The sequence below is a fragment of the Acomys minous genome (genome assembly GCF_964271855.1).
Source record: "Acomys minous genome assembly, chromosome: 13".
Taxonomy (NCBI): domain Eukaryota; kingdom Metazoa; phylum Chordata; class Mammalia; order Rodentia; family Muridae; genus Acomys; species Acomys minous.
In genome coordinates this window covers 9,953,427-9,971,486 of record NC_140495.1, presented here as the reverse complement: position 1 = coordinate 9,971,486, position 18,060 = coordinate 9,953,427, and the positions used below count along the sequence as shown (strand labels likewise).

General features: G+C 45.4%; 1 protein-coding gene across 1 annotated transcript in view; it reads left to right on the top strand.

Annotated features, from left to right (window-relative positions):
- The first annotated feature begins 613 nt into the window (after window positions 1-613).
- The window catches only part of SUSD5 (sushi domain containing 5), a 46,430-nt gene continuing 28,983 nt past the window's right edge, over window positions 614-18,060 (top strand). Inside the window, exons 1-3 of the mRNA XM_084754540.1 lie at window positions 614-943; window positions 5,495-5,672; window positions 14,894-15,012. Coding sequence (XP_084610666.1) covers window positions 844-943; window positions 5,495-5,672; window positions 14,894-15,012 — 397 coding nt within the window. The 5' untranslated portion in view covers window positions 614-843. The remainder of the gene's footprint in view (window positions 944-5,494; window positions 5,673-14,893; window positions 15,013-18,060) is intronic.

Genomic DNA, 18,060 nt, shown 5'->3' with positions numbered 1-18,060 from the left:
CAACAGAGCTGGGTTTATGAGCTCCAAGGAGCCAACACTGGGAGACAGGAACCAGTGAACTGGAAGAGATCGTCCGTTCCAGGTGGGACCAATCTCTGGCTGATTCACCGAGATGCTTACTTAAGATGTAGCTTCTCGTGTCACTACGACCCCACTACCCCCGAATATGGGAGTTCCGCGTGCTCTGGAGGTCACCAAGATCTGACTTGAAAGTGAGAGCTGAGGAACGCAAGGGTGAGGGAGGACACGCCTTTGAAGGAAATGCTTAAATTAGATGCGCTTCCTCTACCTCTGCCATCTTCCAAGTGTGCTGGGATTACCAGTGATTGCCACCATGCTCGATTCTCTTTGGTGCTGGGGAACAGAACCCAGGTCTCTGTGCCTGCCAGGCAAGCACTCTGCCAACTGAGCCACATCCCCAGCCCCAAGATGGCCTTTTCCAAATGGAACGGAGCTCGATGTCCTGAGGACCAAGGCTATCAAATCAGCAGCTTCCATTCTTCAGCTAAAAAGGGTTCGTTTAAAGAAGGTTTTGTCTGTAAGCCTGCGCCCAGTCAACCCTGCGTGCCGGCCGTCCTCCCCTCGAGGGTACCCCCTGCCCGCCTCCAGGACCTGGCCCTCCGCCCCGGCCGCGCCTCGGGCGCAGCCCCTTTTGGCACCGGGGCTCCCAGGTGCCCGGCGCGAAGGCGGAGCCGGACTGCAGCCGCCTGGGTGGCGCCAACCAAGACCCCCGGGAGTTCGCGGGTCCCGGCGCTCCGGCTGCGACTCCCACAGCATCTTCCACCGTCTCTCCTGCATCCCCGGGAACTCTCTGGCCGCGCGCAGCCGGCGGACGCCACCACCATGAGCGCGGGGCCGCGATGGCCGGCGGCCGGCAGCCTGCCTGCGCTCTGCGCCGCGCTGCTCCTGCTGGGTTTGCAGCTGCCCACCGTGCGCTCAGAGGGTGAGTGTCAGCAGCAGCCGGGACCCCGGTGTAGCCGGGAGGCCAACCAGGCCAGAGATGCCGCCTGGAACTGGCCACCCTGCGCCCCAGCATCACCCGCTCCCGCCCTTTCCAGCGCTCCCTGCCGCCTGCTTCCCCGGAAAGAGAGAGTGTTAGAATGAAGTCACGTCTCGGCTGCCCTCGAACTTGCCCTGCTGGCACTGATTTTTCTTATCCTTTCTTTTCTCAGTATCTATTAAGTGGGTGTCCTTCCCCGAGGCGGAGGTTAGAAAATATTCGCACTGTCCAGGAAGATCCATGCCCGGGCAAACGGGGACGCAGACTATGCCGGGTAGAAGAAACAGCTAGAGAGGAGGCATTGGAGGGGGGAGGAGGGTGGAATAGGCGTGGAGCGGGGGATATTGGGGAACATGGGACCCACGATTTTAAAACAAACAGCATGGCGGGAGCCTAGCTGCTAGGTGGATGCCCTGGGACAGAAGATGGAAAACTAGGTAGAGCCCACTTTATTTCACTGAACCGGAATTCAACTACATTTTGTTAACATTTCTGTATGTGTTTATTTACTTTGTATTTAAATTTTGAATTTAGCTTTAAAAATATTGTGGGGAGCCGGTGAGGAAGAGGGGGAGGGAGGGAGGGAGGGAGGGAGGGAGAGAGATTACACTTATGCTTGCCATAGTGCATGTGTAGAGGTCAGAGGGCAACTTGAAGGATTCATTTCTTCCCCCACACACTGCGTGGGTCCCTGGGGTGGAATTCGGGTCGGCAGGCTTGGCAGCAAGCACCCTTACTGCTGAGCCATCTCGCTGGCCCTTGAATTCGGCTTTTGATACTTGCCTAAACTAGAGGGCTTAGGGCCCTGTGTCAATCCAAGTTCCTTTTGAAAAAGCTAACTCAGCTGTGTTTAGCTGTTGAAACAAAACCTCTCTGAACGCGGAGCCAGAGGATCTGAAGGGAGCCCGCTGTCCCTAGCCTTAGGAGGTTTCTAGAAAGTCCACCCTTAGGACAACCGGGGCCAATAGGAGAGAAAAGCTCTCCGCTGATTTAGGAAGCTTTGCACAGAATGAAATATAGTTATTTTAATCTGATAAGAAATGAAGCTGAAGATCTGGGAGAGAAAACCTTGGTGCTTAAAAAAAAACGTCTGTATGTTTGTACATGTTTTAAATAAGGGCATGGTCATTGAGGTTGCGTCTTTAGCGTTAAAGAGAGAGCTTTTTTTTTTAAACTTTAAAGGCTGTTCGTGACTCCTAATTAATTACCGATTAATTTATGTGGTGGTGCTATAGAAATATCTCACCACTGAGCCATATCCTCAGCCCCGATTTCTTTCTTTCTTTCTTTCTTTCTTTCTTTTTTTTTTTTTTTTTTTGGTTTTTCGAGACGGGATTTCTCTGTGTAGCCTTGGCTGTCCTAGACTCGCTTTGTAGACCAGGCTGGCCTCGAACTCACAGCAATCCGCCTGCCTCTTCTTCCCTAGTGCTGGGATTAAAGGCGTGTGCCCCCAGGCCCAGCTCCTTTTTTTTTTTTTCATTTAAAATATTTAATTTAAATTTAAAAATCTAGATATGCTTCATAAATGTTACCATTTAAAAACGTAGAACTGCGGTCTTAAAAATACATATATAAACATCTTGTTGTACAATGTTTGTGCATCTAATTCTAGAACATTCCATCACTACCACATGAAACCTCATCCCTTTTTGCAGTCTGTCCACTGGTAACGCTTTAGTATTTCAGGCCTGATGTTGAGTTATGAAAATTGAACTGATTTTATTTTATTTTTAAAATATATACATTTTATTAATTTATTCATATTACATGTCAGTTTTTATCCCATCTCTTGTATCCTCCTCAACTGATTTTAAAACATGCAAGTAGAATGCTTTTTGAACAATGTCTACTTTTGTTCCAATTTTGATTCCCTCAAACAAATCTCTTTCCACGGTGTTTTATAGTTTCACCCCATTATGAACGCTTAAGCAGAATGCCGCATGGATAAAGATCAGTTTTGTGTCTCTCTGGCTTAGGGAGGGACATAGAAAATAGACGGCGGGCTTACGGTCCAGCAAAGGGAAACTGAGGACTCCTAGTGTGTGTGTTTGTTATTGCTGTCCCCCCCCACACACACACACACATGCCTTTTTCACCTCTCTAACCTGGCCAGGGGGTGGTAGCGCATGGGTTCAACCTAGCACTTGGGAGGCAGAGATAGGTGGGTCACTGTGAGTTCAAGGCCAGCCTGGTCTACAGAGTGAGTCCAGGATAACCAAGGCTACACAGAGACACTCTGTCTCAAAAAACTGGAAGAAAGAAAGAAAGAAAGAAAGAAAGAAAGAAAGAAAGAAAGAAAGAAAGAAAGAAAGGAAAGTCCACTTCCTAAGCCCTCCCTTGCATAGCGGAGCCATGGCAGAACTGCAAATTGTACTGGGAAAGGGTCCCTCCGTGGGCCTGTGCTGACCCCTCATTGTCTGAGTCTGTTCGGCAAGGAGGGGGACTGGCTGTTTAGCTGAGACTCACCATTATAGGTATTTAAAGTGTCTCAAAAATATTAAAATGTGAACAAAGACATTTAGTTTACATTTGACTAATTCAACATGTGTCACAATACACTAAATAGAGGCAATGCTGTATTTTTGTACTTTACTTTGCTTTTCATTTGTGTGCATAGGGTGGGGTGTGTGGAGTCCAGCAGTCAGTACCAAACTGGGTGTTGAGAGACAGGGGTGTTTGAAAGAGCAGGAGGTTGGGGAGGGTCTAGGAGGAGGAGGAGGAGGAGGAGGAGGAGGAGGAGGAGGGGATGGCTACTATCAAAATATGTTGAATGAAACTCAAAGAGTTAATGAAAACATTATGAAAGAAAAAGACCCATTCCATCTAAATCAGTAGTTCTGAGCCTCCCTAATGCCGCAATCCTTTAATACCGTCCCTCATGTTGTGGGGTCTCGACCCACAGGTTGAGAACCACAGATCTGAATCATCAGTTGTGGGGGCACAAGGGTCTGGAGGTGCAGAGGGCTTCCCAAGGCGTTCCTCTGTCCCTCCACACAGTGCTCCCCTGTACTATGTTTAATTGTTTCCCCCCTGGAAACTCTCTCTTGCTTTCAGCCTGAGTTCCTACCTCTTGCTCCATTCAGTCTTACCCCAGGTGTATCCTGACCTTTTTTTTTTTTTTTTTTTGCCCCACCCCCATATACAGATGGGCTTCAGGGAGTGAGGGTGTGGCAGGCGAGGGCCTCCGCTTTTGCAGCAGGACAGAAGTCCAGCAGGCACAAGTGATTTTGTTGTGGGGAGTCCCTGTAGTTCTGTGTCCTAAGGGACAATAAGTGAAGAACCAGCCTTGGGGGGGGGCGGGTGGCGCACGCCTTTAATCCCAGCACGCGGGAGGCAGAGGCAGGCGGATCACTGTGAGTTCGAAGCCAGCCTGGTCTACAAAGCGAGTCCAGGGTAGTCAAGGCTACACAGAGAAACCCTGTCTTGGGGGGGGAAAAAGCGAAGAACCGTGCTAGGTCAAGACACCTCAGGGCAAGCAAGGCAGAAGGAAGCAGTGAGGACAGTGTCAGAGCCCTGGGCACCAAGACACCCACGCAAGGGAACCCAGGACACCGAGGAGCCTTGTCACATCTGTTTTGGAGGAAGGATTAAACAAAGCAAAGCTAACACACACACACACACACACACACACACACACACACACACACACACACACCAGGGTCTCACTTGTAGACCAGGCTGGCCTGTAGAACTCAAAGATCTGCAGTGCTAGGATTAAGATGTGTCATCACACCCAGCTAATTCAAATGCATGTTGGACTTTCTAGTTGGTGTGTGTGTGTGTGTGTGTGTGTGTGTGTGTGTGTGTGTGTGTGTGTGTGTGAGATGAGAGACAGAGACAGAGAGACCGAGAGAGCCAGCATATACATACGTGTATATGCATGTGGAGTCCACAGAGCAACCTCAGCTGTTGTGCTCAAACGCCAAAAGCTGTTGTTCTCTTGAGACAGGGTCTCCCACTGCCTTGAAACTCCTCAAATAGGCCAGGTCAGCTGCCCAGCAAGCCCATCCATAATCCCCGTTTCCACTTCCTCAGCACTGGGACCACAAAGCAACACCATACCTGGCTTTATTTGTATGCGGTTTCTACAGATCAAACTCAGGGCCCCTGAGCTCCTAAGGCAAACACTTACCCATCCAGTCCATGCCCCCACCTCGGTTAAATGTTTATGTTTGTTTATTTGCTTCTTTATGGTAGACTAGAACCATCGAGAGACCCTGTCACACTCTTGTCCCCGATGCAAGGGAAGACGAGATGGGGGGATGATTTGAGCTCACGGGTTTGAAGCGCTTTTGGGCAACACAGGGAGAACCCATTTCAAAATGACTAGAGAAGAAGGAAATGGAAACACAGGACTATCATCACCTGGCCCCGGGCATGGTGTGCACCAGGGTCTGCAGACAACGAGCATGCTCAGTCCCCAGTGACGAGCATGCGCAGTCCCCAGGGACGCCTTGCGCCTCACCACCCACGTATCTTCCTCATCCTGCACAGGGAAGCTCTTCGTGCTGGAGTCTCAGAACGGCTCGCAGGGCCTGGACCTGGAGGCGGCCCGGCTCTCCTGCAAGGATAAGGGTGCCCACCTGGTGTCTACCAGTGAGCTGAAGAGGGTGATCCAGGATTGCGCCTTTGCAGTGTGCACAACAGGCTGGCTGGCTGATGGCACCCTCGGGTAAGTCAGGACAGCTGGGAAAAGCATTCCTTCCCAACCAGCTCAGCTGCCTGCCTAGGTGTATATGAGACTTAACTGTCCTGCAGGGACAGCAGCGTAGGCAATGTGGGATGTACTGTGGCTTCTAGCATGGCCAATCTATGTATTACTTATTTATGTGTGCATGTGCATATGGGCTGGTGGAACAAACACACACACACACACACACACACACACACACACACACACACACACCCCAGAGGACAAATTTCCTTTTGTTGTTGTTGTTTTGTTTTGTTTTTTAGATAGTTCTCTTGTTGGCCTTGGCTGTCCTGGGACTTACTCTGTAGAACAGGCTGGCCTTGAACTTACAGAGATCTGCCTGCCTCTGCCTCCAAGCGCTGGGATTAAAGGTGTGCGCCACCACCATCCAGTTCAGAGGACAGCTTTTCAAAGTCAGTTCTCTCTTCCGCCTTGTCAAAGCAGGGTCTCTTTTGTTTATGCTGCTCAGCGTACTCCAGGCTAGCTGGCCACCCGGCTTCCAGCCCAGTTCTCTGGTCTGTGCTCCTATCTCGCCATAGGAACGCTGGGATCACCGATGCATGCCGCCACATCCAGCCTTGCACGTGGGTGTCTGGGTGTAACTCAGGTCACTAGGCTTCTTCAGTTGCCTTTATCTGCTGAGTCATCTCCTGGCCCTTCCAGCATGTTCTGCTTTCTAAAGCCATTCATTCACCTTTGTAGCTTTATAATTATTTACAGGTAATTATAGTTTGAATCTTTTTTTTAAAAAAATCCTCCTTGAGCTCTTGTTTTGAATGCTTGACCCCAGAGTGATGGCACATTTACAATGTGGGGCCAAGCTGGTCAGTAGGTCAGGTTGGGTGAGGGGGGCTGTCCTTTGAGGATTACTTGCACAGCCTGATTCCTGTCACTTTTTTGTATTCTGGTCCTCAGCCGTATGACCAGCCTCTGGCACCACAGACTGGGTGGTTCTCGCCCTCACGCCTCTCCAGCTTCCTGGCCTCAAATCTCTGAGCCCATGAGCCAAAACAACTGCTCTTCTCTCAGGTGTTTTACCCACAGTCATGCAAAAGCAACAAATACAGACGGCGTGGCTATGCTCTGAGGAAGGTCAGGGCCCCACACAGGGCCTTTGCCAACCACCTTAGCCAGTGGCCTCCCCAGTAGCTAATGTTAACTGCCTGAAATATGAGTGAAAGTGATTTCAGCTGCTTCCAGCCCCCCTGCTGTTGAGTTTTCATCAGCCTATGAGTCATCCCAGCTTGGTTCTAGAGCATCTGGGCTCAACCAGTGGGTCACGGCCCCTGTGAAAGGGTCGTTTGACCAGCATAAGTCCATTGGAAATCACAGGTGTTTACATTTACGGTTTATAACAATAGCAAACTTACAGTCATTGAAGTAGCAATGACAATAGGTTTATGATTGGGGGTCACCACAACATGGAAACTGAACTAAGGGGTCACAGTGTTAGGAAGGCTGACAACCACCGCTCTAGAGGCTGCAGAGCAGACAGTCATCTCCACTGCCTGCTGAGTTCCTAACTAACCCATGGGGTGCTCAAGAGAAGTGAGTCTTATAATCTTAAGACTGGAGAAAATGTCCCAGGAGTGTTTGCACCTGCTCTTTAGGTTTCAAAGATGATAATGGAATTTCAAGCCTTTGGGTATCTGGAAGAATTCATAAAAATCTACTTTTAAGGAAGACAATTCTAACCTAGGCCTTGATTTATTTCAACAAGCAATTTTTTTTGTTAGCATAGTATTTCTTACACAATATAAAATAGCCACGCATACTGGGATATTAATAATGAATAAAATTCAGGAGACACAACGGCTAAAAGAAAGTCCGTATGTCAGCACTGGTAAACACTGACTTTCAGAAGACAATCCTTGGGGCTGGAGAAATAGCTCAGCCATTAAGAGCACTAGCTATTTTTGTAGAGGACCAGGGTTTGATTCCCAGCATGCACAGGGAAACTTACAACATCCTCTTCTGACCTCCTTAGGCACCAGACACAAACATGGTGCACAGACATACATTACAGGCAGAACAGCCATACACATACATTTGTTTTAAATTCTTTTTTTAAGGTGACAATCCTTTAAAATTTTTATAAAGATATAAAAGGCAAGGATAATTTTACCATCATGAGAAGCTAAAAATAATCAAATGGAAATATTAGAAATGGAAAAAAACCCTAAAATTAATAATTTAATGGATGGATCTAACAGCTGATTAAAAAGAGCTAAAGAAAGCATTAGTAAACTGGAAGCTACTTCAGAGGAAGATATGCAGAATAAATGAAAGAGGAAGAAATACTTTTTTTGTTTGTTTGTTTTTTGAAACAGGGTTTCTCTGTGTAGCCTTGGCTGTCCTAGATTCGCTTTGTAGACCAGGCTGGCCTTGAACTCACAGCAATCCGCCTGCCTCTGCCTTCTGAGTGCTGAGATTAAAGGCGTGCGCCACCACCGCCCGGCCAAAATACTTTTTAAAATGTAGAGAAAATGGCAAAAAGTGGTGAAATTGCAGGCAATTAGAATTTTAAAGGGAGCAGGGCGTCAGTGATTAAGAACACCGTCTGCTCTTCCAAAGGTCCTGAGTTCAATTCTCAGCAGCCATGTGGTGGCTCACAAACATCTATAATGAGATCTGGTGCCATCTTCTGGGGTGCAGGCACACATGCGGGCAAAATATAGTATACATAATAAATAACCTTTTTTTTAAAAAAAAAACTCTAACAGAAAAGAAGGGGCTGGAGAGGTGGTTTGGTGGTTGAGAAGTTTCCTGTCAGAAATTACCACTTTTCTAGCACACGTACAGAGGATCTGTAGGTGGAGACTATCCTCCTTGTGGTGTTCAGGCTCCGGGGAGGGCACTGGTCTTGTGTCTCTTTACAGATGTCTGGGTGACACAGAGGGCATACCCACTGTCTTCTCTGATGTTCCCTTCCCAGGCAGGTTATGCAGACTGCCTGCTCCAGTTTGGTGGACTCAGTGGCACACCGCCAACCCCTACTTTGTTGTGGTGCCTCACACATGCCAAGCACATATTTACCACTGAGCTGCACTCCCAGCTTCAGTACCTCCATCTTACAAATCAGACCGAGACTTGGCGGGATCTGAATGACTTTCCTAAGAGCAGTAAACTACTCCTATCTATGCTAGTTTGCCTCCCCGTAGGCACCATTTGGCTCCATTTCCCCCTCTACCTGAGAGGTAGCTCTGATGATGTTCTTCCTCCTTTAAATTCTCAGTTTCCCTCTAGGCTCACGGTTGCAGGCTTTCTACAGACCTCTGAGATGAGTTGGCTAAGGTGATCTAGCAAATGAGAGCCTCTCCTCTTTCCACCCATAAGTCACTTCTCCCAGCTCTCCTCACAGCCAGTCCCCGTGTCTTCTGCACTCCTGAATCTGGATTTTAGGGAACCTCCTATAAAAGCTTTTAGAAGGAGATGCCAGGCTTAGAAACTTTGTCAAGAAGCAATGATTCTTGCAGAGGCATTCAGAGAGAGAGAGAGAGAGAGAGAAAGAAAAGAACCACTACCCTAGTGAGGTGCCTCAGTTTCACTCAGAACTTCCAAGGAAAAGGAAAAACCGAAGCCAGGTGTTGTCACTTGGAAGATCTCCCCACTCTCAGGAAGAAGGAAAAGGAAAAACCGAAGCCAGGTGTTGTCACTTGGAAGATCTCCCCACTCTCAGGAAGAAGGCTGTGCCTCCAGCATGGGTCAGGGAAGCAGGGACCTGGGCAAGAGAGCAGTGGTGTCTTGGCGGACCCTCGCTACCCTTTTATGAAATTCTGAAGCTTCTATCACATTTCCTATTAATGATTAGTCAATCTCTTCGTTTCTTTGTGCCAAGGGCTAGGCAATCCCATATGAAATTGAATATGGGTGATATGTAATGGATCATTTCTGCCTCAAGTTGTATATTGCAGTTGTATAAATAACGATGTTAATTCTGAATTATCAGGAATAAGTTCAGCAGTTTCTTCATGTAATATAACCCTCTCTACATATTGTGAATATGCAGAAAATATATTGATGGGTTCAGAAAAGTCTAATAAAACCATAAGACTTGCTCTGATTTTTTTTTTAACCAAAGCATATGGGCTTTGAAATACTTTACTTACATTTCCTGACATGAAACCTGCCATTCCTGGTTTATTTGCATTGGTATGAAATGTAGGCACTTCAGAAATTGGTGTCTTTTTTCACTGTACCAGGGGGGCAGAATTCATTTAGTTCTTTTATGAACTGGAGTTGCTTGCTTTTGGGATATTTGTTATTAAACTTCTTCCAAATAATTTCTACAACTCTTTGCCAATTTTCACTAATTACCCATCATGAGGTAATTTCAGCATTGGTATAAAGACACTATAATTTCTTCTGGGTCTGTTCCTGACCATTAACAAAGTCTTATTCTTTCTTTTACAATTAGATCAAACCTTTTCAACGTAAGTTTCTAGTTTTTTTTTTTCCCCTCTGTTTATATGTGCTAAGAAGATCCATTCTAAACTTTTGTCTTTTCTCTGCATAATGAGTCCAGTACGAGAACGAGTAGAAAACAAGATAACGAGAATACAGGCGTGTTTGGGATGGAGGTGGGCCACATACGCTGCATCCTGCAGTTTTTGCTCTACCTGAGTCAGCTCTTTCTCTGCTTCAGCTGTTAATTGTCTGTGACTGTTTAAGTTAGAATTACCTTGTAGGCCTGGAGAGATGGCTCAGAGGTTAAGAGCACTGTATGTTCTTCCAAAGGTCCTGAGTTCAATTCCCAGCAACCATATGGTGGCCACAACCATCTATAATGAGATCTGGTGCCCCCTTCAGGAGGGCAGGAGTACATGCAGGCAAAATACTGTATATGTAATAAATAAATCTTAAAAAAAAAAAAAAAGAATTACCTTGTAAAGTTTGAAACAAATTTCTCAGTTCTTGAATAGTTATCAAACAGTAGGCTGCAGCCAGTTAATATCTCCCAGTAGTTTTTGAAAGTCATTAAATGTTTGTAACAGATCTCTTCTGATCTGTACCTTTTGTGGTTGAATCGTTTGTTGACTTAATTTTAAACCCCAACTAAGTAAAATCTTTTTTTCTTCATTAAACTTTATCTCTAATCTATTTGCATCAGAATCTGCCAACAAGATATCATTCATAATTATATGATTATGTAAATTATGGGTTAAGAAAATTGATTATGAATTCTTTCTAGCAGCTGTTGTACAAAATACTTACATAGACTTGAACTATTTAACATTCCTTGAAGAACTTTTTCTTTTCTTTTGTTTTTGTTTTTGTTTTTGTTTTTTGTTTTTTGTTTGTTTGTTTGTTTGTTTTGTTTTGTTTATCAAGATAAGATTTCTCTATATAGCCTTGGACTCACTTTGTAGGCCAGGCTGGCCTTGAACTCAGAGATCTTCCTGCCTCTGCCTTCCCACATTCTGGATTTAAAGTGGTTCACTACCACACCAGCTTGAAGAAGGACTTTTTATTGGTATCTTTTCACAGGTTGAGCATTGTTGTAAGTAGCCTGTAAAGGCTAATTTTTCTCTATCTTGCTTTGTAAGGGAAATAGTAAAGAAGCAGTCTTTTAAATTTATTATTATTATAGGCCATCCTTGACCCAGGGATTCCAAACTGTAATGGATCATTTTTTGTTGGATCAGTTGATTTACAGCCCTTAGGTCAGTCAACATCCTCCAATTTCCAGATTAAAAATAAAAAACAAAAAACAGATACAGGAGAATTCCAAGGACTTGTAGACTTTTCTGTATGATGAGCTTCCAATTGCTCTTGTACCAGCTGCTCAAGCACCTACAATTTTTCTTCTTTCTAGGGCCCTTGCTCTACCCACACAGGCTTGTCAGTTAACCATTTTAAAAGTAGGGCTGTTGGTTTTCCCAAACCTCCAGAATTTCTTCTTCCAACTGGTGGAGCTGCTCTGCCCTTGATTAATGAACACTACTTGTGGCTAAGGCCAGAGCAGTGTTGCCTTCTGTAGCATGCATTGCATCTCCAATACCTAATTTACTTTTCTCTAGTTTCTCTGAGGGCTGCTGATAGGAAAAACCTGGCTAGTGTTGCTTGTTGTAGGGTATGAGCAAACCCCCTTAGGAAGTTTCCTGTATTTAAAGGATTACCTCAGAGGGAGTTTCCCATAAGTAAGGGATTACCTCATATATCTCTTGCTGACCTGCAGTGCCTACCCTTACCACATCTTCTACAAATCCTGGAAAGCTGAGGTCTTTTAGAGAAGTCTCCAAGAATGCCTTGCCTACAATCCCTTTCCAAATGGCCTCATCTCTCACAGTTAAAACAATGGACATTTTGATACCTAAGATTATCGGTTACTGCTTGTCCAGTTATATAGTCACTAGGGTCAATATCAGTAGTAGTTTTAATCCATTCATCCATGGGTGGTGATTGAGCTTTTAAAAGTCTAAGGATGTTTTTATACCTTGCATTTGCATTTTCTAAAAATGTTTCAATTAATACCTGGGTCAAATCTGGATCTGATATTGCTCTATTTATAGCCAATGCTAATCTATATAAGAAATCAGTAAAAGTCTCTCTCTGAGGCTTTGCATAATCTTTGTGAATGTCATAGACCCTTTTCCTTGGTCTACCACCTTATCCCAGGCTCTTAAAGTACATTGTATAATAATAGAGTCATCAGATTGCCTCTACTTTCATAAATCAACATTTGACCTTCACCTAACAATTGATTTTCACAATATTAACACCTTTAGACCCATAACAATTTTTCATAATTGGATCTTCTTCTTGACACTATGTCAGCCATTGTAATTGAGAACCAGCTTCCAGTATGGCTGCTGCAAAATCTTTCCAGTGTTGGGGGATAATCCTGTCTTGGGTAGCCCAGGTATTCAACATCTGTCTCACATAGAGTACTTGCATTCCATAAGTTACCATTGATTCTTTTAAAATGTTTGAGATCTTGTATTTTAACAGGATTCCAGACTAGTTGTTCATTTTGTGAATGTTTACCACTGTCTGGCATTTGTTCCCAGGTAACTTGGAAAGCTGGTGCGGATGGTTGCATTTCCTCAATTTCATTAAAAGGTGGCACCATAGATTCAATGGGCTATCTTTGTCCTCAATTTCATTAGGTACCATAGGTTCATAATTGTTTCCTGTTCATTTGCTTTCTCTGCCTCTTCTCTGTCAAGCCTTTGTACTATCATAACTAATTTTCCTTGTTGTATGGCTATTTTTTCCTGGTTGTATAGTTATTTTTTTCAGTCTCTTTGAGAGGAAATCTATAAAGATTGCAATTGAAAGCAAGGAAGAGCTGACTCCTGTGGTCACAGTTACAATAAGAACTGCAATAGATTTTTTTTTCTTTTTTTGAGACAAGGTTTCTCTGTGTAGTCTCAGCTGTCCTGGATTTGCTTTGTAGACCAGGCTGGCCTTGAACTCACAGCAATCCACCTGCTTCTGCATTCTTGAGTACTTCGCACCAGATCTCATTACAGATGGTTATGAGCTACCATGTAGTTCCTGGGAATTGAACTCGGGACCTTTAGAACAACAGACAGTGCACTTAACCTCTGAGACATCTCTACAGCCTGAGTTTCCCACTTTTTAATGCAGGAAAAGTCTGTCTATATAGTTAAAATTATCTTTTGGGCTGGCCTCCTGTGAGTCACTGTCTCAGAGGCTCCTGCAGCTCCAGAGTCTCCTGAGTCTCTTTGTGCTTCCAATTGAACTCAAAGAACTGGTGCTTCCTCTAGAGATGATCCAGGCAAATCTCTTCTCTGCGGCTCGGTCAGATGTCTCCTGTCCTCTGCAACATTTCTGTCAGATGTCCTCTGCTTTTTGCAATGTTGGTGGGCTTTCTCCTTCTCCAATCATATCTTCCTCCCAACCACATTGGATACCAGGTGTAAATGTTGTTTTTATTTCTTCAGATGAGGGGAAGAGATGAGAGCCATTTACAAGTCTTTCTAGCTCTTTCTGAACTCACTGGCTGGTTCAACTCAGCTGTTCCTGCCTAAACTCCTCTCCTAGCTGACTGATTCAAACCGGCCTCTCTCAGCTTCTGAATCGACTGAATTGCTCTGCCTGGCTCCTTCGTTCTCTCTGCAACTTGTCTCTGTAAAAACTGACCCAGTTTAAAACAAAAAACAGAAAACTCCTAGTAACCCCTCCCGCCCCCCACCATGCTGCTCTTAGGTAGCCTCTTTTTCCTGTCCTGCTCTCATAAGACTTGGGAATAATCTATCTCTGACTCATTCTCTCAAATTTCTCTCTGATTCGACACTTTGTCTGCCCCTCAATTAGACATCACTTTCAAACATGGCTGCTTCCTTCTATAAACTAACCTTCATTGTTTGGGATTAAAGGTGTGTACTAGGGGCCTGTCTGCATTCCAGCTGGATCACATAGACCTAGAAGGTCTTTGGATGTGATCCCTTGCCAGCCATGTTGCTGGATTAAAATTCCTCTATACTCGGGTGATCATCTGTCTTTTGGGGGAGGTAGTAGTGGCAAGTACTATGTTGCCCAAGCTGGTCTCAAACTCGTTGCTTCAAGTAATCCTCTTGCCTCAGCTTCCCAAGTACCTGGCACTACAGTTGTGTACCATAATGCCAAGTATGTGTCATATTGTGCCTTCTGTTCCAAAATAGTCTATGAATTTTTAAGTGTTTTGGTTGCAATCACTTACCTAGAGTGACTTAAGTTCTTTGCACGTTAAAAAATGTTTTAACATAATTTTAGTGGATTTTTAAGTCTCTTAAGATCTCCTGCAACTGGAGTTAGAGAAGGTTGTGAGGCCCATGCATGGGTGCTGGGAATATAATCCGGGTCCTCGGCAAGAGCAAGCACTCGGCTGCTGAGCCTTTTCTCTAGCCCACTATGAAAGCATTTGAAAACTCAGATGACGCCTGAGGAGGCAGCTCAGCGGGTAAAGGTGCTTACCACCAAGCCCAAGGACCTAAGTCCAGTACCTGAAACCTGCATTGTAAATGGGATCAAAAAGGTGTGGCTTCTGAGAGTTGAACTGATGCCTTCGAGTTAACCCCAGCATCACTCGCCTTCTAGAACACAAACTTTGTCTGTGGAGAACGTTTCTATGTGGATGCTTTCATCCAAAAGTCACAAATCACTTCAAAATCTGCTGACTCAGCTGATAGCTGAAAAGAGTTCTTTTCAACCCAAAGATGCTCTCCTAACCCAGGATCCTTTGTCTGTTTCAGGACAACCGTGTGTAGCAAAGGGAACGGTGAACAGCAAATCCCGAGAGCTGTTGATGTGAGAATTGACAGTCACCCAGTTCCTGGTGCCAAGCACAACGCCCTTTGTATTAAGGATGAAGGTCAGTCTTTGTAAGGGTCCTGGAGGGTATGAGTGGCAGCCACTATTGTGGGTGGGCAGTCTAGGTGAGCATCCTGAGGTGTGAGCATGCTGAGGTGTGAGCACGCTGAGGTGACACTTCTCTGAACATGCTTTATTGAGGCTTCACAGGGTACATAGAGGGCTGGTTGAGGCTAGTACCATTTACTGGCCTTCCAAAGGAACTTTGGTCCCCAACACCCATATTAGACAGTTGACAACTGCCTGTAACACCCAATAACCTTTTCTGGACTTTGTGGGCACTATCATTCACATGTGCACATACACACATAATTTTTTAAAATAAAATAAAGAAAAGTTAATAAATAAAACAATTACGTTTAGAAGGAGTCTAATTAGGAAAGCAGACAGGGCAGTGCGAGCCTGGACAGAAAAGCGAAGGTGGCCAAGCAATGGCACAGCTAGGCTGAGTTCACAGAGGTGCGGCGGACAAGATGACTTTGGCCCAGTGTTTCAGAGACCCTCTGGAGACAGTGCGCGTGTACCTGCCATTGTCTCATTGCTGTTCACTTTGGCTCGCAGTTGAAGGCAGACTCCATCGTGCTGCCCGGCTGCTGGAGCTTACGACCGCTGTGGACATTGTGCCCACATCTGGGAAGCAGAGAGGGACGGATGCTGTTGGCCATCAGACCCTTCCTTTTCCAGAGGTTGTGGGACTCTGGGACATGTTAGACAGCCCTGCAAACACCTGCACAGGCACACTCGGAGCTGGATCTCCTAAGTCATACTAAATCTAGCTAAGCTGATAGTGATTTTCCCAATTGGGTTGATAAGGCTGCGGTAGACTACCGTGAAAGCTGTCAGTCACTGATGTTGTAGGGTTTTCCTCCCATCCCCAAGCTCTCAGAATTAATGACTCATGAGACTCAAAATACAATTACAGATACCTATGGCATACAGCTAGGCTCTTCTCTGACTCGCTCACAACTTAAAATAACCCATTTATGCTAATCTGCATTTTGCCATGTGGCAGATTACCTCTGCCCAGGTAGCATGCGTCTGTCCTCCTCCCATCTTCCCAGCTGAACCTAGGACTCCTGGTTCTATCCCAGAATTCTTTCTGCGTGGTGGGTGTCCCACCTCCCATTTCCTGCCTCAGCTGTATATAGGCCATCAGGTTTACTATTGACAGGTGAAGTTTTCATACAGACACAAGATATTCTCTCAACACGTTGGTCAAGAGGTATGTCAGGAAATGTGGCTCCTGGGTTTTTGATTGCACAGATACAAGTGTCACCCTCCCACAAAGAGGTGCAGGTGCCCACCAGGAGCCCCATGTCTGGAAAGATCCAGAATTCTAAAGAATAAGAACAGAGCCCTGGCCGTGTCTGCTACAGGTCCTGATGGTCACGGCTTAGGATTTCACCTCTCGGTCTGGAGAGGGGCATAGCTAAAAAAGAATCCCTTTGCCAAGCTGGAGAATCAGCTCAGAGGCTAGGAGTACTTCTTCCTCTTGCAGAGGACCCAGGTTTGAGTCTCAGCACCAACAAGAAGGCTCCTGACATGCTGCACATGTATGCATGCAAAACACTCACACACACAAAATAAAGAAATCTTTTAAATTTTTAAAAAATTTTTACATGCATTGGTGTTTGCTCAAATGTATGTCTGTATGAGGGTGTCAGGTCTCCTGGAACTGGGCTTACAGACAATTATGAGCTGCCATGTGGGTCCTGGGAATTGAACCCAGATCCTCTGCAAGAGCAGACAGTGCTCTTAACTGCTGAGTCATATGCCAAACCCCATAAATAAATCTTTTAAAACATTGCTATTCTGAAAAAAGAAATGTATGGGATGTGGGAAACTGCCCGTGGGAGGGAAATTTTCAACTTCCTGTTGAAAAAAAATCAGCCGAGTGGTGAGGAGAGAGCCCGTAAGAAGCCTCTAGGCAGCGTCTCATGTGCGCCTGGGTGAGTAGATCTTCCTTACCAGAGACACACACTGCTGAGCAGGGCTGTTGATAGAGAAAAGGCCAGGCTCATCAGTAGCTCTCAGAAACAAGTTCTGCCTGGCTGCTCACTAAGAAGTATTAAAAATATTGGTGCCTGGGGGCCGGAGAGACAGCTCAGCGGTTAAGAGCGCAGGCTGCTCTTCTAGAGGATATGGTGCAATTCATATCCCCGACATGGCAGCTCACATAGATATACATGCAGGCAAAGCACCAATGTACATAAAAATAAATAAATTATTTTTAAAAAATGGTACCTGAAGGATTTAATCTGAATATTCTGGGCATTGAGAGTGTCAGGGTTTTTTTGGTTTTTTGTTTTGTTTTGTTTTGTTTTTTGAGGCAGAATGGCATGTAGTACAGGTTAGACCAGAAATCTCCTTGTAGCCAAAAATGGCTTCTAATCATCCTGCCTCTACCTCCAAGGTATGACATTACAAACATGAGTTCCCATGCCCCGCCACTAAGCTTTAAAAAACCTTCCCAGTGAGTTTTATTTGCAGTCTAGGTTGAGAGGTTTGTTTGTTTGTTTGTTTGTTTTCAAACTCATGGTTTCTCAAATGTCTCTTTAACTTTTTTTCCATTTGGGTGTGTGTGTGTGTGTGTGTGTGTGTGTGTGTGTGTGTGTGTGTGTGTCTGCGCGTGCACGCATGCATGCATATGTGGGTACGTATGTGTCACTATGCGTGTATGTGGAAGTCAGAAATTAACTCATGCAAGTCAGTTGTCTTCTTCCATCCTGCGGCTCCTGGGCATCAAACTCAGGTTGCCGGGCTTGCCAGCTCTTACCCACTGAACCATCTCCCCAGCCCCAGATCTCTCTCAACATTAGAAACACCAGATTAAGTTGTCAGAAGCACAAATCCTTGGGCTGCATCTGGATGCACTAAATCACTGTGCCCAGGGAAGACGGCAACAGAACTGGTAAACATGAGCACTATCATGAATACACTGGCAGATGCAGATTCATCAGTGACCAGCCTGTCTTCCAGTGTGAGCTCTCTGCCTAGGAAAAGGTCTCCATCTGCTGGGTTATATGGAAGACTGTCAGACATCTCTCCA